The sequence below is a fragment of the Protopterus annectens genome, chromosome 11.part0 (genome assembly GCF_019279795.1).
Source record: "Protopterus annectens isolate FY-2018-M chromosome 11.part0, PAN1.0, whole genome shotgun sequence".
NCBI lineage: Eukaryota > Metazoa > Chordata > Ceratodontiformes > Protopteridae > Protopterus > Protopterus annectens.
The window spans coordinates 1,193,649,815-1,193,677,789 of record NC_056745.1 but is presented as its reverse complement, the minus strand read 5'-3'; the positions used below and the strand labels follow the sequence as shown (position 1 = coordinate 1,193,677,789).

General features: G+C 41.3%; 1 protein-coding gene across 1 annotated transcript in view; it reads left to right on the top strand.

Moving 5' to 3' along the window:
* The window catches only part of COG5 (component of oligomeric golgi complex 5), a 3,265,454-nt gene that overhangs the window by 19,823 nt on the left and 3,217,656 nt on the right, over positions 1 to 27,975 (top strand). The window contains exon 2 of the mRNA XM_044088540.1: positions 27,426 to 27,565. Within this exon, the coding sequence (XP_043944475.1) occupies positions 27,426 to 27,565 (140 nt within the window). The remainder of the gene's footprint in view (positions 1 to 27,425; positions 27,566 to 27,975) is intronic.

Genomic DNA, 27,975 nt, shown 5'->3' with positions numbered 1-27,975 from the left:
ATGCGTGTAAGCTTTGTCTTTAGTAACTTCCACTTCTGTAAAGTCTTAGAATGCAGAAATAGTAAGTACTATTTGTCTTAACTGTAACTTTATATAATGCAGTGTAAGCAAATGGAGCTTTTCTCCCCAGGCCTTCACTGAAAATCGGTATTACCCAGTTGGACTTTCCCAGAAAACAAAGACTAATGAATTAGTAAATAAATTTAGTTATATAACTGTGTGGAGTCTGCATGTCCTCCCTGCAGTTGGGTGGGCGTTCGAAAGACATGCGTAAATGGGCGTGCCTTTGTTGAAGGTTGAATGTCGAGCTGGCAGCTTGGCGTTCGTGAAAATCTAATGCCAATCATTAGCGGAATGGAGTTCCGCTGTGGCGACCTCTAACCAGGAAAAGCCAAAAGACAAACAACAACAACAATGCTGTCCTGGGTCTTTGAGACACTATACCAAGAGACAATGGGTGCCAGTGAAGAACATGTCACTGTGTACTTTCTTATATGATTTTATTTGAACGTTGTATTTTTTCTGGCTGTTTTTCTGGGTCTATATTATTTTTTCGTCAGCTTAGGTTGTCGAATGCTTAATGATCGGCACCTAAGCTTCAAAGTTTCAAAATTGCAAATGGCCATATAAGTGAATTCTTTCCTCGGGAAAGAATGTGCTTGGCCATTATCGGGGATTTGCCCTTTCCCCAATGTAGAGCGATCTTGGAGTTGGTATATTTAGTTAGGGGAGGTGATGCCTCCACTATATTTAGGTTGAAAAGTTTGTTTTATTTATGGACGACCTAGCAAATGCTTTCCCGAGGAAAGAATTTGCTTATATGGCCGTTCGCGATTTTGAAACTTCGCTTAGGTGTATGTCATTAAGCATTCAACAACTTAAGCTGTTGAAGAAATAATATAGACCCATTTTTCTGGTTACCATGTTTGTACAGCACCTAAATCCCCCAGTTGCTCCTGCACATTGTCCTCTATGTAACCTGAGTTAGTGCCTATAAGTCGTCCCTACTTCTGAGGGGAGTTGACGTTATGGTGCTCATTTGTAATGCTTGAGAAGTGAGGGTTCCCATAGGAAGACATGGAACACAGTGCCAGGAGTCTTCATTTATATTGTGGCTGGTCACGATTAGTTGAGCTTTTTAATTTTGTTTTAAATTTATTGTATTAAGATTATTTTGCAAAGTATAACAGTAAGTTTAATGCTGAGCAAAAATTAGGGTGGAAAGAATATTTATGGCAAGTTAAACTTAATGCTTGTTATCCACCAGGATTAAACAACAGAAGAGATATTGTTGCTTAATAATCAATGACCAGCCAGTATTCAAAAAAGGTTTATTTCCTCTTTCTCTGACTTCTTGGCTAAGCAGCCTTCTAGGAGTATGAACAAGTAAAAAAATACACCTGCCCTAATTAAAATCATGGCATAATTACATCATTAACAATTACATAATTGAACAATTATTCACAATTAAATGAAAACTCTCCAATTACAATCTAAATTTAACCCATAGGGAACCAATGTGTTGTATTTCAAAATATATACAGATTCCTTATACAATAATATATTTTTTGTTTGAATTTCATCATAAAAATAATTTTTAATATGCTCTAGTATAGTGGCTTGTAAACCCTCAACACTACCCTGATGACAATGTTTAAAATGTTCAGCTGTAGGACTTTCCACTTTCCCATTGATTATATCACTTATATGTATGTCGTAAGTTCCATATAGGGGAAAGCAAAAGACTGTTTAAGGTCAGACTTTTGGAACATATATGTGATATAATCAATGGGAAAGTGGAAAGTCCTATAGCTGAACATTTTAAACATTGTCATCAGGATAGAGATGAAGGTTTACAAGCCACTATACTGGAGAATATTAAAAATGATTTTTATGATGAAATTCAAATAAACAGATTATTATATAAGAAATTTGTATATATTTTGAAATACAACACATTGGTTCCCTAAGGGTTACATTTAGTGTGTAATTGGAGAGTTTTCATTTAATTGTAAAGAACTGTTTAATTATATAATTGTTAATGATGTAATTATGTCATGATCTTAGTATATTTAAGGCAGGTGTATTTTTTACATGTTCATACTCCTTGAAGGCTGCTTAGCTGAGCTGTCAGTGTAAGATAAAATAAACCTTTTTTTGGATACTGGCTGGTCATTGATTATTTCACTGTTTTGGTTTTTCGTGGTTTTTGTCTGTCTTGCTCCATGGCCAGTGATCCTAATATCAACCTGTCTCATATTTTGTGATTCCAGTCTGGATGGGGCACAACAATCTCTGGATAATTATTTAATCCATTCTGGAGAGAGGACTGCCTTGAGAGATGGTGTGGAACTGGGTCCCAACAGAGGAGAAGGTAACATGAGAGTATGGGACAAATGGGAAAGTAAGAGAAACCTGAGATGTGATAATCACTTTAATATGGTGGGTCAGAAGTATGCCTCTACTTAGTCTCTAGAGAATAAGACTTTGTTGGAACAACTTGAAAATCTTATTTTCAAAGAAACTGCTGTGTTTTTCAACATACACAAGTTTGCAAAGGTATGTTGATTTAGATATTACACCCAGGGGTCTGCGAGCATTCAAAGACCCCTCATCACCTTTTGATTTAAAAAATGAGCAGGACAAACAATTTTATAAGCGGTGGACAGCAGCAGCAGCACATAAATGCACAGTAGAATGGATCACAATACTTGTAGAGAGCGAGACAGAGAGGTTAAAACAAAAAGACTTGAAAGAACAAATAAATAGTACAGGCTCCAAATGATCTTCTCTTTCTGGGCCTAAATGTATTGATACTTGCTTATTGGACATAAAAGATAAACTTAATAAGTATGAGTCTGATTGTATGGATAGAAAAAAAGTGAAACTTAACAGGGATCTCCATGACTATGAAAATGGTACAGCCTTTACCTCGAGAGAAAACTGGAAGCGAGCTAGGAGTCATGTGAGGTTTCAAGATGCAGACAGATCTAGCCACAGTCATGGCAGTTTGTTTGCAGCATCGGAAGGAAGGGATACCTCGTTTGATGGGGATATTAATGAATTAGACAGCTATCCACCACTTCAGGGGCACAAAATGCCGAGGAATTTAATCAGAGGTTTCAGAATGGTGCCTATGATTCACAGAGGGGTTTCCAGGGTCATAAACAGCAGTGTGAGCAAGGAGATTGGGCTCTGAGAGATTTTCAGCCCTTTCGACAACCTAAGAGAGGTAAATGGTAAACGTTTATCCTCGGAACTGTTTCTGGACAATAATTATGTTGTGAATTCATCAGGGGAAGTTTATCTTATGAGGACATTGCAGTACTTAATTATGGACTGAAATTTATACTAACTGTTTTGCCTCATTTGCATGATGTTAAATGTGATATTTTTAAACTAGTTAGGAAATTACATCTTCAGTATTTCTTTTTTTCTTATGCAAGTGTTAATAGTAACAGGGACCCAAATGAGTTGATGGATAGTGATGAAAGTGATGTTAGTGATGCTGGATTTTATTCTCGTCAGTCTACTGAAGATGTTAATGCTTATTATTTGTTGGGCACCAGTCACACTGATATTTAGAGTAAATGTATGCCCCCCTTCGTACATGAAGGCCTTAAACATTTCTCATCTATGTTAAATTTTGCCATAGATAAGGAATTTAAGGTATTTCAGCAGCATAAGAAAGATTTGAGATACAACTTAACAAAAAAGGAATGGTATGCCCTCAAATCTTTGAGTGACTGCAGGGATTTGGTATTTAAACCTGCCGACAAGGGAAATAATATAGTATTAATGAGTTATGTGCAATATCTAGATATGTGTTATCAACATTTGTTAAATGAGAAGGTTTACTGTGTGGTTGATTCTACGGTGTATAGTACATCCTTGAAAGAATATGATGAACTTTATAAGGTTACAGGTTAGGGTATTTTTCCAAAACAAACCTGGAGAAAAAATTTAATCGGGATAATTGTAGTATGGCATATTTTTATTGTTTACCAAAAATCCATAAAGATATGGTGAACCGCCCCAGGTCGGCCCATTGTTGCAGCTACTAATTACTTTTTACATAATAGTGATATTTTTTTGCATTTTTCTTTACTTCCAAAAGTGGTATGTTTTATCTTCCCATATAAAAGGTTTGACTTTCTAAAGAAAATTTCTGATGTACAGTGGACAAACAAAATGTTTTGGGTAACAGTGGATGTTTGTAGTGTATACACTAGTATTGACACAATTTTGGTATGGAAGCTTTATCCTTTTTGGGGGGAAAATAGTCCTAAACCTCAGTACATGTCAGAATTGGTTTATTTCTGTCTAAATAATAAGCATTTTGACTTTAATGGACAGGTATACCTTCAAAAACCAGGTACTGCCATGGGGGCTGCTTTCGCCCCCATGTATGCTAATTTGTGTAAGGGGTTATTTGAGAAAGAACTTCGTAGTATATATACATAGTCATGTCACCAAATACTACAGGTTTATTGATAACCTCATCTTTTTGTGTGATGGAGGTTGTAAAACTTTAGAAAACTTTATTTTGAATCTACAGTGTAATAGGTTCAATTTAAATTTTGATAGTCTCCAAATAGGCACTAAGGTGCCTTTTTTTGTATGTGTTGTTGGATATTGGTCCCAGGGGGTGGTGGTCTTAGAACCTCGGTTCATGGAATGTTTCAGGAAGGGATACATTATTTACAAGGCCATAGTTGTCATCCACCTCATGTTATACAGAATTTACATTATGGGGAATTTCTGAGGATTAGTCAACTTTGCAGTAATGAGGTAGATTTTATAGAAGAAAGTAATAAGACATTAAAAATGTTTATAGATAGAAGTTATAATTAAAATATGTTGTTTGAAAAAATCTAAATTCTGTGAAAAAGTTACCTAAAACTAGACATTGGGGAAATATTGCAAATAATAATAAGTATAATAATATGCAAATAATGTTTTTGTTACTACGTATATTGTTTTTAGTTCTAAATTGATAGATTTAGTTAAATTTTATTGGTCCTATTTGGAATGTATTAAGGATTTTTCAGAATGGGGGTGTGGAGTTCCACAAATATCTTATAAAAGAGGTAAAATTATCAATTATTTTTTATTTCATTGTATATTTGTGGCCCCAGTGAATAATATTACAAGTGCTACATGTATTAAAGTTACAAAAAGTTGTGGAAAGTGTTAAGTGCTGTAAATATATAGTTAATTTCCTTGTAATTAATGGGATAAGATTTGAAGCTAGGGGATGTTTAATTGTGAAACTCAGGGCATTGTATATGTCCTTAGCTGTCCCTGTCATAAGTTTTATATAGGGGAAAGCAAAAGTCCGTTTAAGGTCAGACTGTTGGAACATATACGTGATATAATCGATGGGAAAGTGTAAAGTCCTATAGCTGAACATTTTAAACATTGTCACCAGGATAGAGTTGAAGGTTTACAAGCCACTGTACTGGAGCATATTAAAAATGATTTTTATGATGAAATTGAAATAAAACATAGATTATTGTAGAAAGAATCTGTATATATTTTGAAATACAACACATTGGTTCCCTACGGGTTAAATTTAGAGTGTAATTGGAGAGTTTTCATTTAATTGTGAATAAATGTTTAATTATGTAATTGTTAATGATGTAATTATGTCATGATTTTATTATATTTAAGGCAGGTGTGTACTCCTTGAAGGCTGCTTAGCCGAGATATCAGAGAAAGATAAAATAAACCTTTTTTTGGATACTGGCTGGTCATTGATTATTTCACTGTTTTGGTCTTGCAAGATGTTGTTGCTTATCTGAAACATAAAGGGTTAAAACACTAAACTGTTTTGATCACTTGACTAGGTATTATATAAATGCTTGGGGATGCTAAATGTATTCAGTCTGAAGAAGTCTCAGGGTTAGAGATGAACATGCTAACTGGATATTTGTTCTTAGGAAGTTACTAGCCTGTTGGCTCTGAAGCCCTTGCAAGCCTAGCCAAGAATTTAGCCCATGTTCCAACAAGTCAGCATCCTATGCCACTGTCCAGCTTTGATACAGGTGGAATCCCAGGGGTGTATTTTCTGTTCCTCATCCAGTTATCCAGGTTGCGGGTTAATGAGTACTCTGCTTGACATGGAGAGGGAGTCTATTCCACAGAAGGGGGAGTCTCTGAGACACAAAACTGTCCTGCCAGCAAGCCCCATTGATGTCACAGACCAGGTTGAGGTCGCACGTGCGGGTTACTCGAGTGGAGCATGACTTGTGAATATGCAGCCTTCCCATCAGGACAGGGTCTGAGATTGCTTTGTATGCCAGATAGAGGTCACGTCTGAGGAGTCTGTAGGAGACTGAGCAGAGAGACTGTGTAGGGCACGTCTGAGAAGTCTGTAGGAGACTGAGCAGAGAGACTGTGTAGGGCAGATGTATGTTTGAGGCCTTGGATTTTCCTGGTGAGGAACCTCTGTGGTCTCTCCAGCTGCTGCATGTGCTTTGTGAGATGCATGCCGAAAGAGGCATTGTAATCAATAATGGGTCTTGTAAGGGAAGAATACAGGGATGCTTGTTCCTGGATGAGATACCCCTATTAATGAGGTGGGCCATTTAGAAATCTTTCCATACAACGGAAGCGATATGGTGGTCAGAAGTCAGTTTGCTATCAACATGGGTGTCCAAGTCTCTCACAACTAATTGCATGCTTAGGACCTTATTATCAATGTGATGATTTGTGTGCAGGTTATGTCACTCTACCTAAAAGGGATGATGATGCATTTTTTGTCATTCAGTTTGCGGCCATGTTTCTGGCACCAGTCATTTGTTTGGATGATACCCTCTTGGAGGATGTCCACTTCACTAGGGAAACTGATGACAGAACTCAGCTTGCAGTCATCTGCAAACTTGGTCAGCCATATTCCACTGGTTTTGGCCTACACCTCAGAAAAGTATATCCCAAACAGCAGAAGCCACAAGACCGATCCCTGGCATACACCGCTCATTAAGGGTCTACTGCTTGAGGTGGCTTCCCCTATTTTGACTAGTTGGGTTCTATCAGTGAGACAGTTTGCTACTCATCTGGTAACATATGGATTGATGCCTAGTTGAGAGAGTTTATCTATTATACCTGAGTGGGGAATGGTATTGAAAGCTTTGGCCAGGTCAAGGTAGGCAGTGTGCACCGTCCTCCCCTGGTCCATGGCCTTGGTGACTGTCTCAAAGAAGTTGACCAAATTTAACAGGCATGACCTCCCCTTGATGAAACCAAACTGTGTAGGATTGAGTGTCTGGAGGTTGCCAGTGTCTTTTTAATGAGGTTCATGATAATCTGCTCCATGGCCTTGCAGATCAGGCTAGTTAGACTGATGTGTCTGTGATTTCCTAGATCGGTGGGCACTACACCTTTGTGCAAAGAGATGACAGTGGCTGTCCTCCATTCAGCTGGGATGAAGCCGGTACTCAGGCTTTGGTTGAATAGGGCTCCTAATGGTGCTGCTAGTTCCTGCCTGAGTTCATGTAGGATGCAGCCTGGGATGTTATCAGGTCCCGTAGAGGCTGTATTTTTTGCCTTTGAGAGGGCAGTGATGATTTGCTCCCTAGAGATAAGGGGATGGGGCAGGTACTGGGGATGTTCTGTTTTACTGATGGTGGGGATTGGGGCTGAAGTTTAAGTTTTCACTGAACCTGTCTGCCAGCAGGCTGGCTATATCTACAGCGTTTGTGTATGCGGTGTCCTTGACCACCAGTTCTCAGCAGATCTGGATGCTTCCCTTGAGATTGCTGATATATTTGAAGAAGGCCTTATGATTGTCTTTAGTTGATGTGGCCAGTTTGGACTCTATTTGCTTTGGAGGATTTCAGTAGTACTATTATTTGCTTGTTCGGGCTAAGGAGAGATTACTTCCAATTAGGCACCTGCTCCTTCTTGGTCCGGGACAGCAATTTTTTCCTTGTATTATAGAGTTTATTGCAGATGTCCACCAGACATGTTTACTCTTCCTTGAGGAGGATGATTTCATCAAGTCGGGTATTCATGATTCCATGAAGCTATTTAAATCCTCATATACTACTTTGTTGTAGGTTTGGACATATGTGCCAGTTTCTATGCCCCTAGTCCTGGGACCTCTCCTGTTAGCCTGTACTTCAGAGAAGTAGATACCAAACACAGAAGGCATCTGGCTAACGACGTTCACGGATGACTGCAAGCTAGGAGCCATAGTCGAGTCCCCAAATGATGTGGACATCCTGCAGAAGTGATTCACTGAGACAGATGCCTGGTATCAGAGGCATGACCTCAAGCTCAATGCCAAAAAGTGCATCGTTATCCCCTTTGATAAAAACTCTGTACCCATGATCTACCACATAAATGGCAGTCTACTTAATGCCTAATGTGTGATGAGACCTTGGGACCCAGGTGGACAGTAGTCTCTCCTTTGATAATCACATTGCCACAGTAGTAAGGAAATCCTTTTATGTTGCACACCTCATCACAAAAGGGTTCTCATCCAGGAAAAAAAGGTCATTGTTCCCCTCTACTCGACACTCATTAGACCCATTATAGAGTACAACGCCCCTTTTGGAATGTACCTCACAAGATATCTGCAGCAGCTGGAAAGGCCACAGAAATATCTCACAAAGAGGATTACTGGCCTCAAACAGATGCTTTACACTGACCGTCTCAAAAAAACTCCAGCTTTACTCTGTAGCATATCACCTACTCCGAGGAGATCTCTCCCTAACATATAAAGCTATATTAAACCCAGAGCTGTTGGACATGCTACACCTAAAGAAATTTCAATCCCTCCAAACGACATGCTGTAGGAACCTAAACCTTGTCACCACAATAAACAGGACATGCTGGAGGGATAGATTCCTGTCCCAGAGACTTCCTATACTCTGGAACAAGCTACCCATCTATGTCAAGCAAAGTTCCTCATTAGCACTCTTTAAGAAAAATCTTGATGAGTGGATGGGAAATAGGAAGTACACCCTGGGCATCACTTCTGTGGCACTGCTCGACAGGGGCACAGGAAATTAATTTTCTTGGGTGGCATAAGCCAGGGAACCTTGTTGGCTAGGCTTAATTAGGCCCTTGTGCTGATAGCTTAGTACCTGCCTATGAACCTATGGAGGGGGAGGGGGCTGTGAAGCTGTTTATACCTTCTCTCAGGATGCTGTAATCAGCTTTGGAGAAAATTTTTTGTTCGACCCTAGCTGGGGAGGAGGGGGGGGGGTCGGGGGAAATGGTGACTTTTTTGTTTTTATTTTGCGAGTATTAAATAAGTTCTTGGTTTTCCTATTCAGCTGTTTTTGGTTTTTCGTTTTTCGTGTTTTGGATATAACTGCTTCACCTTTGATTGAAATAATTTTGTATTAAGTTTATGCTATTTGAGAGACTTTGAAGGAGATCATTAATCTGCCTTGTAATGTGGATTTCCAGTGAACCTTGCAGTTTTTTTTATGTTCTGTCAAGAATGTTAAATGGAAGAATTAGTGACCACAGTGGGGATCATTAATCCAGAAAAGTCAGTATATTAGTAGTGATCTGATGATCCAATGATTCTTTACCTGTATTTGACATATTCTTTGAGGATGAGATCATATCACTATTTGATTTGTTTCTGAGGTAACCAAACGTCAAGGCAAATGTCAGGAGACATTGCAGTCTATAATGATTCCTAAGCTCTTTCCAGTACTGTTCTTTTTTTTAAATAAATAAAAAGCTAATGACCTGGTTTGGCAGCAGTTTGAAAGACGGATGGAGAATAGCATTGATTTGTTTTTGGTTGAAGTTGTCCAATTGTTCAGTGACTTTGGATGATGACCACTGCAGTAAAAGTACAGTTGTGTAAGCTAAACTTACCATAAAAGTAGATGTTCGAATGATCACTGCTGCAGTAACCTTAGCTATATTGGTTATATCCTGCCAAGGATATAACAGTAGCTGACTGACTTCAAAGCTTCAGGCCACCTTCCATGCACCCAAACTGTCAGGCAGTTCGAGCACATATGACCTAAAGACAAAACTGGGCACACACCCCTTCAGAGTTTTCTACCAGCAGAGAAAGGGGAGACTGAGCCCTGAGAGGACAGTGCTAGGAACAGCAGTAAATGTTCTCAACTTGTCATAAAAAAATGCACCAAAAACAAAGTGGATGTAGGGAGTAGTGGCTACTGCAGCAGTGATCATTTGAACATCTACTGTTATGGTAGGTTTAACTTGCAGAACTGTACTGTGTTCATCATATTGATTAATGTCGCAGTCCCTTAGTTAACTATGTTTGGGAGGTGGAAGAAGAAGAGTACAGGAGCACTTGGAGAATGGTCCTCGCAAAGCTTGATCTGGACCTAGAGAAGGAGTCAAGCTTATAGTGCTCTCTAAAAGTATGTAGTGAGGACCAAGTAGCAACTTCTAGAATCCGTCGTTTGCCAAAAAGCCGTAGATCAAGCCAGGGACCTGGTAGAGTGGGCCTTGACTCTGCTTGAAATAGTTTTGTTATGGTGAGTATAACAAAAGGTAATAGCCTTAGACAACTATTTGGAAATGGTCTGTTTTGACAAAGGGTGTCTCTTCCTCTTACCTTCACAAAAAAATAAACAGTTGGTCTGAAGATCTGAAAGATTTAGTTTTGTCAAGATAGTGCCTTAGGTGTCTGTGGACATCCAAGGTGTGCAGTATCCTTTCATTTTTAAGTTCAGTAAAGAAAACTGTAAAATGCATAGTTTGGCTTAAAGTAAATTATGATACCATTTTAGGCATAAATAAGTATTAGTTTTCAAAGAAACCCTGTCTCTATGGGAAATGAGATAGGGCTGACTCATTGTAAGAGCTTGCAACTCTGATACCATTCTTGTATAGGTCAGAGCAATCATTAAAACTGTTTTCCAGATTTGCTGGTTCAAATGGTGCAAAGTTAGCTTCTGTAACATAAAATTAAGATCCCAAGGAGGGGCCACCGGTTTTCCTGGAGGTACCTGAAGCAAAACCCATTTCAAGAACATTTTGACATGAGACTGCATTGAAAGAGGAGGGTCCATGGACAGACATGCTGAAATAGCCCATAAGTGAACCTTGACAGAGGAGTAAGAAAGGCCATAGGATAGTAACTCGCACAGATATTGTAGAACAAGAGAAGAACTAGCCCTGAATGGGTGCTGGTTATGTTGGTGGCACCAACTAGTAATCCTTTTCCATTTGCTGGTACATGATTTTCTAGTAACAAGCTTTGTTGCCTTCATTGGTACCTGCTACATGTCCTCAGTAAACATGGTTTTAATTCCTTTTAGGCATGTATCATCCAGACAGTCAGTTGAAGTTGGTTAATGTCAGGGTGCATCAAACACCCTTGTTCTTGTGTGAGTAGATCCATTGCGTGAGGAAGCTAGTGATAATTGCCCCTAGCCATTTCTAAAGGAAAAGAGAACCAAGGTTGCATTAATCTGACTTGAGTCACCACACTGATCTTGGAAGTTTCATTCTGAAACTTCAGAAGTGTCCTGGATATCAGTGGAAAAGTATATGGGAACATTCCTGCCTAAAGGAAATGAAAGGAATCTGTCTTCCAGGCCTTTTTGCATAGAATCATGGAATAGAATCTTGCCAGTTGAATGTTAAGAGAGGCGGGAAAGAAGTATCCTTGAACTCCCCAAAGATGGATCAAATCTTGGAAGACATCCTGATCTAGTTTCCAATTGTGAGAGTCTGCTCTGGTCCTGCTCAGTTTGTCTACCTCACAGTTTTGCCCTGATGGAATGTAGGATGCCTTTAAAGTAAGACTGTACTGTGAAGCTGCACTCCAAGCTGCGATGGCTAGTCTGCAGAGTGGGTATGACCTGGTTCTCCCATGCTTGTTGATGTACCACATGGCTGTGGTATTGTCTGTGACCACTTCAAGAGGTCCCAGGGACAAAGATCAGGGCAAGCATTCGCATCCCCTTGATATTTATGTACTTGTGTCTATCCTTGGTGTCCCCCACCCCCTGGGCTTTTATCTCTCCTGAAATTGTTCCCCAAACAAAGCCTGAAGTATTTGTGTTGACTGACTGCTTTGGAGCAGGGAAGGTGAAGGGGAGACAAACCCCAGCACTGGAATTTGAAAGGATAATGGGTTAACGGTGGGACCAAAGAGATCTTCTGGTACAACTACATCTTTCTTATGTTGAGTCTTGCTTGGGGTGTCATGAAAATCATAGATGTCATGATACCCAAAATCCTGAGGTATTCCCTTGCAGTGACCAAAGTCTGAGTGGAAAACCTTAGAAATAGATCTAGATAAGTCTGTTTTTTTCCTACGAATAAAAGCTCTTTGAACTGAGGTGTCTTGTTAACATCCAAGATACACAGTCATGTGAAGAAGTCAAGAAAGACTTTTGAACTTTCTCTTGGAATCTCAGCTTGTGTAAGACATCTCTTGCCCAAGAGAGAGATTCCTGACACTTTGAACAAGACTCTGCAAAGATAAGCATGTCTTCTAAATATGGAACAATGTGGCTACCCTGTAGCCTGCAATGAGCTATAAATGCAGCCATACACTTTGGACTATCCACTGCACCAAGAGTGTTCACAAAGGGTAAGGCAGAAATCTGATGTGATCCAGACACACAAATACGCAACCATAAGAAGCATCTGAAGTATGGATGAATAAGGACGCAATGATTTAAGTCTAGTGTTTTGAAGACACAAATCCACTGTCAGAAAAAAATGACTTTAATGCAGCAAAGCTTTTGGTTCGACAACCTTTCTCAATGCTAAACAGTACATATCATATTACAATACATTTAAATAAGAGCCAAAAGGTAACGTGACCACACCCAACAAATCACACTGTACCATCAATTAAAACTTTTTCTAAAACATCCTTAAAGGTGTACATTACAAATTTTGCTGTTGTATTTTAACGAGCACAGGTTTAATACTAACTACATTGTTTATACCAGGTTCTGAATCTGCACGGAACCTGATGATCCACTCATATTCTTTACTCTCGAGATAATTATTCAAATCACCACCTCTAGGTCCTTTCTGTACACTATCACTCTAAATTTAAAGCTATGATCCACACCATTGTGCATAATGTGTGCATTATTCTCATTATTTCTTCTTATTTCTGAATTATGCTCTGTAATATGCTCTTTTAGTTTCCTTGTGGTCTCTCCTGTGTAAAATGAATCACATTTTACACAGGTAGCGAGATAAACCACATTAACACTATTATAGGTGGCAATGCAGTTAAAATTAATCTGCTATTTGGGCACTGGGTGGACAGACAAATTTGTCACTATTATGCTTAATATCTTCACAGCAACTACAGCACATACACCCGTATATACCAGGTTTATTACCCAACCTTGCTTTTGTTGTATTCTTAAAGTCTTTATAGCATAACCTTCTTTTTAAACTCTTAAGATTTCTATATGAGAAAAAAGGTCTATCTTCTAATATAGTATGCAGTTCAGGTGCTGCCATGAGTATAGGCCAAGTCTTCGTATGATTTTATTTGTTCTGTTCTTAAACTGTAAGTAGTTACATATCTAATTTTATCATTCTTATCATTTACTCCAGTTGTAGCTACTACCCCTTCTTTAAAAATTGGTTTCATAATGCTGCCTCTACATAGTAACTGAAAAACGCTCTAGTCAGTTGGGACCGCTTAGTATGGTCCAGTCAGGATCTCAAATGTGATTCCAATTAAATTTACATGAAAAAGTGACTTTTGTAAGTAGGAGTGGATCTAGGGGCCATTCACAGCAAAGACAGACCCCAAAAGGAATGAAGAGAAAAAAAACGACAGTCCAGCACAGCAAAGGAAGACTGTGCGGTGTCAGTATAGTTGATTAAAGGTATTCTAAACCTTTCGAACTGTATACTGACTGAATCGCATGTGTCCCTGTTGGGAAAAGGACTGATTATTTAGGTAGGTACTAGGCTATTGGCCCAAGGGCCTACGTAAGCCTAGCCAACATGGTTCCTTGGCTTACGCCACCCAAGAAAGTTATTTTCCTGTGCCGCTGTCAAGCAGAGACACAGAAGTGATCCCCGGGGTGTATTTCCTATTTCTCATCCACTCATCAAGATTTTTCTTGAAGAGTCTTCTTCTTTCGGCTTTTCCCGGTTAGGGGTCGCCACAGCGGATCACCTGTCCGCTCATGATTGGCAGTGGAGTTTTACAGTGTCTAGTTGCCAGCCTGGCACCCAACCTTCCACAGAAGGCACACACACACAAAGGTACTCACACCTAGGGCCAATTTAGAGTGTCCAATCCACCTACAGCATGTCTTTAGGGATGTGGGAGGAAAGCGGAGCACCCAGAGGAAACCCATACGACCACAGGGAGAACATGCAGACTCCGCACAGAAGGCACCCCAGCCAAGGATCAAACCAGAGAACCTCTTGCTGTGAGGCGGCAATGCTAACCGCTGCACCACCATGGCAGCCCCGTGGTATATTTCTTATTTCTCATCCACTCATCAAGATTTTTCTTGAAGAGTGCTAATGAAGAATTTTGCTTGACATGGGAAATTTATTCCTAGTGCCTGTGAAGATCTAGTAAGTGCTTTAACTGGCTGAAGTTATTTGTGAGGACTTTAAACCTCGTTATTGTTTAAGAATGCTTCCCAAACAAATGATTTGATATGCAAGAAACGTAGTACCTTTGTACCTATCAGTAATCCTGTAATTACTACTTTTCATTGTGTGTGAATGTGAAATCAGACAATGTATGATTCTAATTTGGAAAGAAAGCATTATAATTTAACATATAATGAATATGAAGCCTGAAAGGATTTAGAAAGTAACCATGACATAATTACAAAACAGGCAGACAAAGGAGGTGCCATAGTAATAATGAACCGAGCTGACTTTTTCAATTCTTTGAAGTAACTATTAGAGGACGTAAATACTTTTAAAAAGATGACTTTTATAGATGTTACAAAAATTGTTGCAGATGTTAATATGGTAATATGACATGCAATTGAATGGTGAAATTTCAATTGATTTATTTAACTTTTTGACTGTTCCTTGTCCAAGGACACCACAGATATATGGGATACCAAAGATCCATAAATCATTAATAGAGTGTAATTAAGGACACTACTGATTTTTTAAATAGGTTGAGAAGTTTGTTTACTGGAAGAACTGGTAAAAAATTGAGTCCTGATTATATATTTGTGACGTTGGACATAACATCACTATTCACAGTAATACTAAATAAATTTGGGGTTGAGGCTGTACGTGAATTTCTCACTGGTGAAGTGGAGATGGCGACAGCAAGGGTGCAAAATATTTGTGTTTTATTTGCAGTTGTCTGGTGTGGCCATGGGGACATCTGTGACCAACACCTATGCAAATATAGTTCTTCATCATTGGGAGAAAAAGTATGTTTTTAATAATGAGAATGATTTTTGTGGGAACGTTGAGCTATACTTAAGATTTGTAGATGACTGCTGTTTTGTATGAAACGGCACAGCTGATGAGTTATTGGATTATGTTGTTTATTTAAATAATACCACTGAATTCCTTGAGTTCAAAATGAACCATTCCTATAGTGAGATAGTTTTTCTTGATGTGCATTTAGAAAAGAAATTGGACAAAATAGAGGCAAGTATACATAAGAAAAATGTGCATGTGAATAGATACGTGCATAGGCAAAGTTTACATGCCCCCCATATTTTTCCAGGAATAGTTAAAGCACAAATGTGCATGGTTAGTAGGCTGAATGCAGATATACGATTTAGTGAGCAAATGAATGAGATAATAGGAGAGTTTGTGAATAGTGGCTATAGCCATGTGGAGGTTTTAAAAATAGCAGAAGATGTGAAATTATGTAGAGGTAATGTTATGAAACTAATTTTTAAAGAAGGGGTAGTAGCTACAACTGGAGTAAATGATAAGAATGATGAAATTAGATATGTAACTACTTACAGTTTAAGAACAGAACAAATAAAGAAAATCATACAGAAGACTTGGCCTATACTCATGGTAGCACCTGAAATGCATACTATATAAGAAAATATACCTTTTTTTCCATTTATAAATCTAAGAGTTTAAAGAGAAGGTTATGCTATAAAGACTTTAAGGATACAACAAAAGCAAGGTTGGGTAATAAACCTGGTACATATGGGTGTATGTGCTGTAGTTGCTGTGAAGACGACATTAAGCATGTTGCTTGTCTTTCGGCTTTTCCCGGTTAGGGGTTGCTACAGCGGAACTCCAGTCCGCTAATGATTGGTTGTCGATTTTCACAAATGCCAAGGTGCCAGCTCGACGTCCAACCTTCAATGAAGGCACGCCCATTTACGCATGTCTTTCGAACGCCACCCAAACACGGGGAGGACATGCAGACTCCACACAGAAGGCACTCCCCGCACTCCAGCCGAGAATCAAACGGGAGAACCTCTTGCTGTAAGGTAACAATGCTACCGCTGCACCACCGCGTGAAACATACACACACACACACACACACACACACACACACACACACACACACACACACACATAATAGTGATAAATTTGTCCACCCAATGTCCAAAAAGCAGATTAATTTTAACTGTGTTGCCACCTGTAATAGTGTTAACGTGGTCTATCTTGCTACCTGTGTAAAATGTGATTTATTTTACATAGGAAAGACCACAAGGAAACTAAAAGAACGTATTACAGATCATAAGTCTGAAATAAGAAGAAATAATGAGAATGATGCGCTGTTTAAACACATTATGCACAATGGTGTGGATCATAGTTTTAAATTTAGAGTGATAGTGTACAGAAGGGACCTAGAGATGGTGATTTGAATAACTATCTCGAGAATTAAGAATATGAGTGGATTATCAGGTTCCTTGCAGATTCAGAACCTGGTATAAACAATGTAGTTAGTATTAAACCTGTGCTTGTTAAAATACAACAGCAAAATTTGTAATGTACACCTTTAAGGATGTTTTAGAAATAGTTTTAATTGATAGTATAGTGTAATTTGGTGGGTGTGGTCACATGTTACCTTTTGGATCTTATTTAAATGTATTGTAATATGATATGTACTGTTTTAACATTGAGAAAGTTTGTCTAACCGAAAGCTTTGCTTTATTAAAGTCTGTTTTTTTCTGACTGTGGATTTGTGTATTCATATAGTGGCTTTTTTTTCCAGTTTCCAGTTTTCAGTGCCAGGAAACTTGAAACTTGAAAAAGGAAGAAGAGGTTACAGGTTGTGAAGTGACATTATTTTGAATTTGAGCACTATCACAAACAGTTTTAGGAGAGAAAGATCCAAAACTAGTCTCTAAGCATTTTCTTTCTTTGGCACTAAGGACATCCTTGAATAAAAACTCCTTCCCCACTTGGGAAGGAGGAACTGGTTCTGTCATTCCTTGAGACAGCATGTGATAAAGAACTGGTGGAAACAAGAGTCTGATTTTGAGGATGAAGAATGACCCAGTGGAAAGGAGGAAATCTGAAGTAGTTAACTTCATTTGTCCATCAACCTGTGGGTATCGGATCCATATCGGATCCGAGCAGGCAGCTTCAAACAGCTAAGATCCGAGCTCCAAGCTTTTCCCCTTACCCATAATCCCCTGCTATCCCTCTCTGACCTCATTATCTCGTTTGCCGTGGTTGAGTCAACAGCTTTGAACGAGTTCCAGGTGTGGGAGTTAGTCGTTCAGTGAGAGAAAATTTATTTCTTTTTCTACTTCTTGTAGCTGATCTTGTTTGTTGTGTGTGTTGCTCCCTAGTATTAAAACCTTTTAGTTATAATATTGTTATTTCGTTAATTTTTAGTGTAGTTCATTCCTCCCCGTGTGTGTGAAGACGTGTGTGTTGGGCCTTGTGTGGGTTTTAGTTAAACTATGTCTGAGGCCCCAAAAACCTTTTTCTCTAAATGCACCGAGTGTGGCCATAAGCTTTCCCCAGCGGATGGCCACACTTGGTGTGTTTTTTGCCTTGGTGTTGACCACCTTTCCTCAGGCTGCACTATTTGTGCAGCCTTCAACCCCAGGGCTCTAAAGGGCAGGAGGTCGAAGTTGATTCTGGTGGGACGTTTGCCCCCGGATTCGACTTCGGCCTCCTCTCCCTCGGTGGCACGTGCCCCCTTCCACCCCTGCTCCCCTGGCCGAGACTCAACCTCCCATCTTAGGCCAGGAGGAGAGGGAAGCTAAGTGGGAGAAGAAAAAGGATAGACACCACAAGCGGCGGGCCAAGTCTTCCTCCTCGGCTCCGCCGGCTAAACAGGCTGCCTCTCCCAGGGCTGCCGGGCTTTCTCCTTCCTGGCTCCATTCACCTCGCTTCTTCCCGGAGCCGGAGGAGGAGGAGACCCAGTCGCCTTCGAGGTCATCGAGGCGACACTCCCGGCCCGCCTCTGTGGCCTCTTCTAGGTTCACCTGAAGCTTGTCCAACGCAGATATGGACCGGATGATGTGTAGGTTCCTCCAGGCCCAGCTGCAGATGGGAGTGCTCTTGCCTCCCCTTCCCGGGGGAGCTCGACCCTCTTTTTCATCCCAATTGCTCCTTCTCCGACCCACTTCCGGGGTTTGGAGCCTTCGGATCCAGGTTGCATAGGAACCGGGGGAGGTTCGGTGCCGATAGTGCTTTGTACTTCGGCTCTGACCGCACCCTCGAGTTTGTCGGTTCCCTTTTCGGATCCGAGCTCTCGTTGCCAAGAGCTGAGCTTCGGATCTGGAGGTGTCATTGTGTCTTCGGCTCCGTCTCGGTCTGAGCATACTGGCCCTTCAGATCCGATTGCTTCGGCGCCAGCCCCGATCTTCACATCGGATCCGAGGGTGCTGCTCTCAGATCCTAGAGAGAGCTGTTCTCCCTTGGCATTCGATGTTGTAGAGAGGGTATTGTCGAGGGATTCGTGACCCCAGGCTCTGACTACTGGTCCATCCTGCACTCTCTCTCAGACGGGCCCACCTTCCATCACCCGGCCCCAGGGACAGCCTGCGCCTACGTCCCCAGATGGTTCCCATAGAGGAACAAGATGTGGTTGGTGAGGCCTCTTCGGACAGCCCCCCCGAGGAGGTCCCTCACAAACGTAAGTGCAAGAGGAGGCACTTGTACTCACCTGAGTCTTTGACAGAAGACACGGACTTAGAGGAAGGGGAGCGTTCCCCAAGGTTACCCCCCGAGGACGTCTTCTTCAGAGACATTATGGAAATGCTTCAAATTAGAGGGGGGTGGTTAGCCGAAAAACCTTCCTCGGATGAGTCTGTGTTTCTGGAGGCATTTGACGCAGGCCCATCTACCTCTTGGGTGTCCCCTCCCGCTGATTCCCTGGTAGATCTCATTACTACCAGGGCATGGAAGGAACCGGACACTGTTGAGCCCATTCCAAAGAGACCGGATAAAATCCTTAGCTCCCCCCACTGATAGGACGGTATGGAGAAGGGTGCTCCTGTAGATACCATGTTGGTGGCGGCTGCCACCAAGAGGGAACTGGTCCAGGAGAGTTCCTCGGTCCATCCTCCTGACAAGGAGTTTCGCACGATGGACCGCCTGGTGAAGCAGATGTTTGCTTCAGCTTCCTTCGCTGTAAGGTCGCTGAACTATATGGCACACATCATACGACTCCAGCGGGATCTCATCAAGGAATACGCTGGGTCGCCCCCAGAGTTCATAAGGATAAGAGGATAAGAAGGTATTCTCAGCTTGAATGGCCACTCTTAAGTCCATCTCAAACACTTCTATGTGGCTCCTCTCTCATGCTACGGAAGGAGCCACTAGAGCTAGCGGAGTGGGCATTGTTTTCAGATGACATGCTTGGCTCCGCCTCTGCAATTTTGCGGAACCCTTCAAGGCGTCCTTCGCAAATGCCCCATTCGGTTCTTCACTTTTTGGCAAGACCGTCTGCGACATGCTGGTCCAGAGCGAGAAAGACGGGAAGATGTCTGCCGTCAGAGTCTGCTTATCGGTTCCCCGGAGGTCCTTCTCCAGGAAACAAAGGGGACAGAAGAAGATGTGGTTCCGGAAGTCTCAACAGTCCCATTTTGCTCCGGACCCCTCGTCCTTCAGAGGCAGAGGAGGACCAAAGAATTTCGGGTCGAGAGAACCCTTTTCGGATCGGCCTGCGCAACAGCCCTGAAGGGTTACTCGACTGCTCCGCTCTGGAGGCAGTCTGGGGACGTTTCTCGAGGCACCTAGCAGTTTGGGAGTCCATTACAACAGATCGCTGGGTGCTTCAAATCATATCCAGAGGTTACAAAATCCCCTTTCTGAATCCCCCTCCCAGACACCAGAGCCTCCCCAATGTCCCACCCAGTCAAAGGGAGGTAACAGCCGCAGAAATAAAGCAGCTGCTAGGAAAAAGAGCAATCCAGCGCATCCCCCTAGACCAATCCGGATTGGGCTTCTACTCCAGGTTCTTTCTGGTAACAAAAAAGATGGGGGACTTGAGGCCAATCCTCGACCTGTCCTTACTAAACCTGTCAGTGGCCAAAGAAAAGTTCCGGATGGTCACCATTCAATCCATTCTCCCTCTCTTACAGGAGAACGACTGGATGTGCTCGATAGACCTCAAGGATGCGTAGTACCACATATTGATGGACAGATGATCCAGAAGGTTTCTCCGCTTCCAGCTAGGAGCCAGTCACTACCAGTTCAGGGCCCCTCCCCTTTGGTCTCACCACAGCCCCCAGGGTGTTCACCAAAGTGTTGGCAGTAGTAGTGGCCCACCTGAGACTCCAGGGTATACAGGTCTTTCCTTACTTGGACGACTGGCTCCTGACCGCCCCCAACAGGCATCTACTATGTTCAGCCAGAGATTACTTCCTCCACCTGGCCTCCCGGCTGGGAATCACAATCAACCTCAACAAATCTTCCCTTCATCCAATCCAGATCTTAGACTTCATAGGAGCCAGATTAGACACAAACCTATTGAGAGTCTTCTTAACTCCGGACCGGATTCGTTCCCTGAAGCTCCACGTACTGGCCCTGTTACATTCCTCGGCTCCTCCAGCGGAATTGGTTCTGAGGGCTCTAGGTTCCATGGCGGCCACAATCAATCTGCTACCTTTAGCGCGCTTGAACATGAGGATACTACAATGGACCTTGCAGGTTCAATGGTCCATCCTGCTACACCCGCTGAGTTCACCCATCCGCCTCAGCAGCGCTTGCAGGAAATCCCTGCTCAGGTGGCTACAGTCACTGGACCTCCAGGTAGGGCGCCCCTTTTCTATGTCCCCACCTCTAACCATGGTGACCACAGATGCTTCTCGCCTAGGGTGGGGGGGGGGGACTGTATGGGCAGAACCGTCCAAGGCACGTGGACCCATTCAGAGACCTTATTGCATATCAATATCCTAGAGATGAGAGCGGTGCTTTTGGCGTTGCAGACACTCCAGGCCCTTTTTCCCTTAGGGACAGTTGCAATTCAGACAGACAACATGTCAGTAGTCTGGTATATCAACAAACCGGGGGGAACCAGATCCTATCCACTTTGTCGAGAGGCCATGAGAGTTTGGGATTGGGCGATCTCCACCAACCGCTTTCTCATAGCAACGCACATTCCGGGTCGGTCGAACATTTTGGCAGTCAAGCTGAGTCGAACTATCCTCTCACCGTACGAGTGGTCTCTGAACCCCAGGGTAGTGAAACAAATCTTCCTCAAGTGGGGTCAACCTTGCTGCAATCTCTTCGCGTCTCCTTCGAACGCAAAGTGCGGCAACTACTTCGCTCTAATTCCCCCACCAGGGGAATCCCCCAGAGACGCTCTGGTGCATGTTTGGCCATCCAGTCTGCTCTATACTTATCCTCCACTTCCCCTAATGCTAAAGTTCTTGCAGAAAGCCCGTCGGTTGGGAGCAGAGTGATCCTCATAGCCCCATTCTAGCCTCGTCAAATATGGTTCCCATGCCTATTTTCTCATCTAGTGAATCCTCCATGGATTCTAGATCCCACCCCAGATCTGATCTCTCACCCACTGGGTTTACCAACCCCGAACCTGGACATCCTCAAGCTCACAGCTTGGCTGATCCAGTTCCAGTAATAGTTAGGACTCCCGGTATCTCGTCCCCGGTTAAGGCTATTTTAGTGGCCGCTCATAAACCTTCTATGAGAAAGGTTTATAACAGCAAATGGAAACGCTTTACTATCTGGGCGGAGCATAGAAAGTTGGATCCCTTTACAGCTCCCATACCAGCAGTGTTAGAATTTTTGTCAACCTTATTCGACCAAGATGCTAGCTCTTCCACGGTCAAAGTCCAGTTAGCTCCGATTTCCCATTATCATGTGGGAAGTGATCTCGGTTCCTTAGCATCTTCCAAATTATGTAAGACCTTCTTAAAAGGCACCTTCCTTTTAAGGCCTCTGGTGAAAGACGCAGTCCCTCCATGGGATTTAACCCTTGTTCTCCAGTCCTTGACTGCCCCTCCGTTTGAACCCGCAGCCTCGGTGGATCTGAAATACTTATCTTGGAAGACGGCCTTTCTCGTCGCTATCACTTCGGCTAGAAGGGTTTCGGAGCTTCAAGCCCTTTGCGCCAAACCCCAATACTTGGTCTTCCATAAAGATAGAGTTTCCCTCAGAACCAGTCCCTCCTTTATACCGAAAGTTGCTTCTGAGCCCAATATTAATAAATCTATTAATTTACCAGTTTTCTTTCCAAAGTATCAAAACAAGGGTGAATACAAATTACATTCTCTGGACGTACGTAGGCAGTTGAGATTCTACTTGCACGGGACCGCTGAACATAGGCAATCTGAGCAACTCTTCATATCCTTTGCAAGACCCTCTTTGGGCAAACCAGTATCAAAAGTTACAATGTCCAGATGGATTTCCCAATGTATACTTCTTGCATGTAAGAGTTCTGGTCGACCTGAACCTGAAAGAGTCCATGCTCAGTCTACCCTATCAATTTCTACTTCTGCTGCCTTTTGCTCCAGAGTGTCCTTGGATGACATTTATTCAGCAGCCACTTGGGCTTCATCCCATACTTTCATTAACATTACAAGTTGGATCTAATTTCCAGAGGGAGAGCATCCTTCAGCTCTGCAGTGCTCCGGAATATCCTTCCATGAGGACCCCCCCAAGTTTGGGTAGCTGGGGACTCTGTCCCACAGGTTGATGGACAAATGAAGTTAACTACTTCAGATAAAGAAGTTATGTACTCACCATAACGTTCCATCTGAGTAGGTAAACTTCATTTGTCAGCAACCAATCCCCCCTCCATCCCCCTAACCTATAGTGCGTCCTAGAAGGATTCCTTGTCCTTTTCTCCGGATAACACCAGGTTAAGAGTTGCAGGTGATCCTTTGTTGTAATATGCTGTTTTACCATAGCAAACTCGATCTGAGGTCAGAGAAGGATGGCAGGGGATTATGGGTAAGGGGAGGGGCTTGGTGCTCGGATCTTAGCTGTTTGAAGCTGCTGGCTTGCATCCGATATGGATCCGATACCCACAGGTTGCTGACAAATGAAGTTTACCTACTCAGAAGGAACGTTATGGTGAGTACATATAATGTAACCTTGATGAATAATTTTCACAACCATTTGTCTGAAATAATCTGTTGGCAAAGAGAAAAGTGGAGATTCAGACTTTCTGGATGAAAAAAGGGGACAGGGTGAGAGGGGGGGCTCACAAGGTCTCCTGAACATTCAGACTTGTTGGACTGTCTTTGGTTTTGGAAGGTTTGAGAGTTTTTGGAGCCCCCTTTTCATTTCTTCTCAACCGTCTTTTTACCTGTATTGTGTTGGACTGTTTATTCTAGTGTGTGTGTGTGTGTGTGTGTGTGTGTGCGTGCGCGCGTGTGCATGTATGCGCGTGTGTGTGCATGTGTGTGTCAAGTCCTTTGGAAAAGGATGGCTGGACCATCTTCCCCTTTCATCACATTTTGATCACCTCTGCATCAGAGGGGCCAAACACATCTCTATCCAAGGGAGAATTTAAAATTACATTGTTAATATCAACTGTGAGGTTCTGAGAATGCAGCCCTGCAAACCTCCTCAAAACAGTACTAGTGACCATAGCCCTGGAAGAAGTATCAACAGAGTTACATGAGTAGTGACCTGTGCAATAGTAGAAACTGTTATTAAAAGCAGATGTTTCTACACAGTAAAAAACTGTAGATAAACATTTCTCATACTTTCACAATATGTCAGAATAAACTTTAACATATGAGCCTAACAATTCAAAATTCTGAAAGTCAAAGTTGCAGAAGTATTCACTTTTTCCCATACCTATTGATACTTTTCCCATCCTTCTCAGAAAGAGTAGGACTGGAATTAAGTGCTTAGCAACAGTGGGATCGACTAAAGCTGTAGCTGCTTGATCAGGTTTGGGAATAGCGTATAAAAATGCAATAGACTGAAGAACTTTGTATATCCTGTCTGCCTTTTAGGGGGCAGCTGGCTGGCTATCAGAAAAATTGCAGGCAGCAATGCACACATTCTCTAAAACAGACAACAGGAGGAATGGGTATAAGTTCTGTAAAATCTTTCTGTACAACTTGTAGTATTTTTGAGGGACTGAGAAACCTCAGTGCTATCTCACTGAAAAAGCTGGCACATTCTACAATAGTTTCAGAGAAAGAGAAATTTTCACAGGAAGAATCGAAACAGAGCTGTCCTCTGAGTCTGAATTAAAAATCTGGAGGGGAAAAAACCTGTAACCATCCCTGGCTCTTCTGTTCATATTCAGAATCTTGAATCTCTTCAGGAAAACTTTACCTTTACCAGAAACTACTTTGCAAGAAGGATCAATAGCCCAAATTAAAACCAGAGCCAGACCCAGAAAACTACTCTGATTCAAAGAAAATTGAGGTGGAGTAGTTAATGCTTGGTTTTCTGTTTCCTTTTTGATAGGAAAAAATAGGCCAATCATGTTATTAATGGTGACAGCAGCTTCCCCAGGGATGGGCACAGTATTCTGACAACAGGGAAATCTCCCCACTTCTCTCTCCCAGGACCTACGCATTCTTATCCTTGTATACATTTTTTAAGTTACCACCCTTTTCACACTAAACATGGGATAGTAAAAGCCAACTTATTAGGGTCTCCAAGTTGACTCTGGATAGCACTCAGTTTTATATGGAAGTGCAGGTTGTGGTTGATATGTTCCTGGAGAGGGGATACGCCCAAAAATTTTATGATGAAATTGTGAAGGATGTTTGTTTTTAGAAGAAATGTAGGTAACAGTAATATCGTTGGGGGAGGGGGTTCTGAGGAAGCACTGGGAGGTTTTTGAATATCTTGACATCTCCTTTGATTTGATTGGCACAGTCCTGATGGTTATATAGATTAGGAGGACTACTACTAAAAATATTGTGTAGCGATCTATAGTGTTTGGGACCAATAGTTCCAAATTCACAGAGAGGTGTGGTGCTTGTTGTCAGTGTTGATTTATATCAATACCACAGGGGTAGGAGAGGTGTACTGCAACATGTTAAGGTGGGTAGGGTCAGGTACAATTGCTCCTCATTGAACTTTGATTTACCTGGTGACTTGTGTAACATGCTCCTCTTTTTACATAGGTAATACCAAGAAACCCTTTGATAAGAGGATCTACCAGCATTATCGCATTAGTAAATAAAAAAAAAAAAAAAAAAAAAAAATTGAGCCCCTTAGCCAGGCATTCTAGTCAATATCAGAATGTTGACTGTTTTGTATTTGCAGTTTTGGAGAAGATGGATATCCCCAGTAGAAGAGGTGATTGAAAAACACTTTTGGGCCACAGGGAAACAATGTGGCAACTTAGAACCAATGCATCAGTACCACCAGGCATCAATGATGTGATTTGTATTTTAAATACGCTTAAGTCGAGGGTGAACAATATTTGATTAAGCATTGAGCACTGGATCAAACACACATCACATTATTGTGTTGTTTTATTTTTATAATTTGTATTTTATATGTTACATTTTACTGTTTGAAAAGTTTTTGTTTTGTATATTTTTGCTGATTTGGACTCCTGCCTTTTTAGCAATTTCCAGGTTAATTGATGAAGTTTAGATAATTTTTTAATGCATTTAAATTTTTATTGGTCATTTTTTTATCACCTGATCTAAGCATTGTTTTTAAAAGGAGCATGTTTAGATTGTATTTGGTTCTGTGAAGTCCTGTTAATTGTTGTGGCGAGAACACTTGATCTTTTCATTAAACAGTTTACTGTGTACTGCTGAGGTTGCTTGCAGGTTTTTGTGCAGACTCTAGGAATTTTTCTGTATTTAGTAGTTTATTTGAATGTCTACTGGAACTGTATATTTTTTGGTTTTAGTTCTCTTTCTATGTTGGTAACTGAGCCCTTTGTGATCATTTAATGTATTTACTTTATTCCCTTATGTATGCCATATATAAAGGATCTCGGTCCAATACCAGCATCTACATTCCATAAATATTGCAGATAACTTTAAACTAGCTCTCTTTCATGTATAGTGTCTGGATTTACTAATATATATATATATATATATATATATATATATATACTAACAATTTTACTAAATCATTTTACTCTTCCCCCCTCCTTTTAACTTTAAACTGTCTGCAGTGGCTAATAAAAGAAAAGGAAAAGAAAAAAAAAGCACACATTTTTATAAAATAGAAGTTCTAGCCTACTTCAACAATGTGCTGCACTCTAACCTGAACCTCTACCTCGATCTGTCATTGGGTACCTTTTACCACTTTCATGACTTTTAAATAATCTTTTCTGGGTTTTAAGAGTTTAATTCTCCTCTTTTCCTCTTCCTTTGGAATCTATTATTGTCTGCCACACATCCTATTTCAGTGCAGTTCTCTTGCTAACCTTCTTTTACACAGAGCTGATATCTAATGATCTTACTTCTCCATCATCTCATTGACTGCATCCCAGATTGGCCTATGTTGTGTTTTCCACTTAAAAGTAATTACCTTTTTCTCTACTATCACAAGGAGAGTGATGAGGGCTTTCGTATGTTCCCTGATCTGTATTTCCAAGTCCCAGTTAACCAGGAAAATTTCCTTATGTCAAATCCATTTTATTTTGAGAAAGCATCCCTAGCAGCCTTAAGTTCTCCTTGAAGTGTTACAGCTCTGTGCATTGTAAGCAGCAGCAGCAGCCTTGGCTGTGAAGACATGAACATTTTTGTGTGCGTGCGTGTGTGTCTTAGTGTTACCATTTCAGGTTATCTTACTATGTACAGTTCTAATATTACTGCTGATACAAGAAATCAGGGAAGCAAATTTTGAAGATCTCTGCAGGCTGCTTTGATTAGTTCAATAGAGAAGGTATTCCAGAGTTTAAAAACAAAATGTGTGAAAATTGTTTCTCCATGTCTGATATATCTTGGCAGAGTTGGTAAAGCCAGATGATGAGGCCTCATCATGCCATTTTAGAGGGGAGGTAATTATAAAATATTACTAGCAAAACAGTGGTAACGCAGCATTGGTACTGCATAGAAGATCAAGACCTGATCAAAACATGTTTTAAGAAGAGTGTAATAATTTAGCTGATGAAAGATGCCTGTGGTGTAATTAATTTTTGTTTTTCCCCCTAGAATGTTACACTGACTTTGTGAAAGAAGACTTCGATGTAAAATCATACACTGCTCAAGCGATTCATCACGCAGTTATAGCAGAGCAGCTTGCAAAACTTGCTCAAGGAATCAGCCAGTTAGACAAAGAACTGCACTTGCAAGTGAGTTGAGAAAAATTTTGTTTTGAATGTCTTCCTTTCTTTTCTCTTATTTCCATCACACCTGGAAGAAATTTTGAGCAATTTTTTCTGTATACCTGAGCATTTGATTTACTAGTAATAAGCCTCCCTGGTTTTAGAGATCACTCTTTGTAGCTAGCTTGTTTTTTCTGCTCTGCAACTAAATCAGACTGTTGAGTATCATGAAAAGTTGACAGTCTGTATTTGGAAATGAGGTCATTATGTCAGACATCAGCTAAGTTGAGTACAGTTTTGGAGAGGAAGCTGGAGCCACTGTCATGGTCTTTCACTGCTTCCAGATGAAGACATGCTTGGGAGCAGTTAAACTTGAGAAATGCTAGCAAGTGCACAGTGCTGATATGCATTGCCCTATTTACATAAAACAAAGTAAG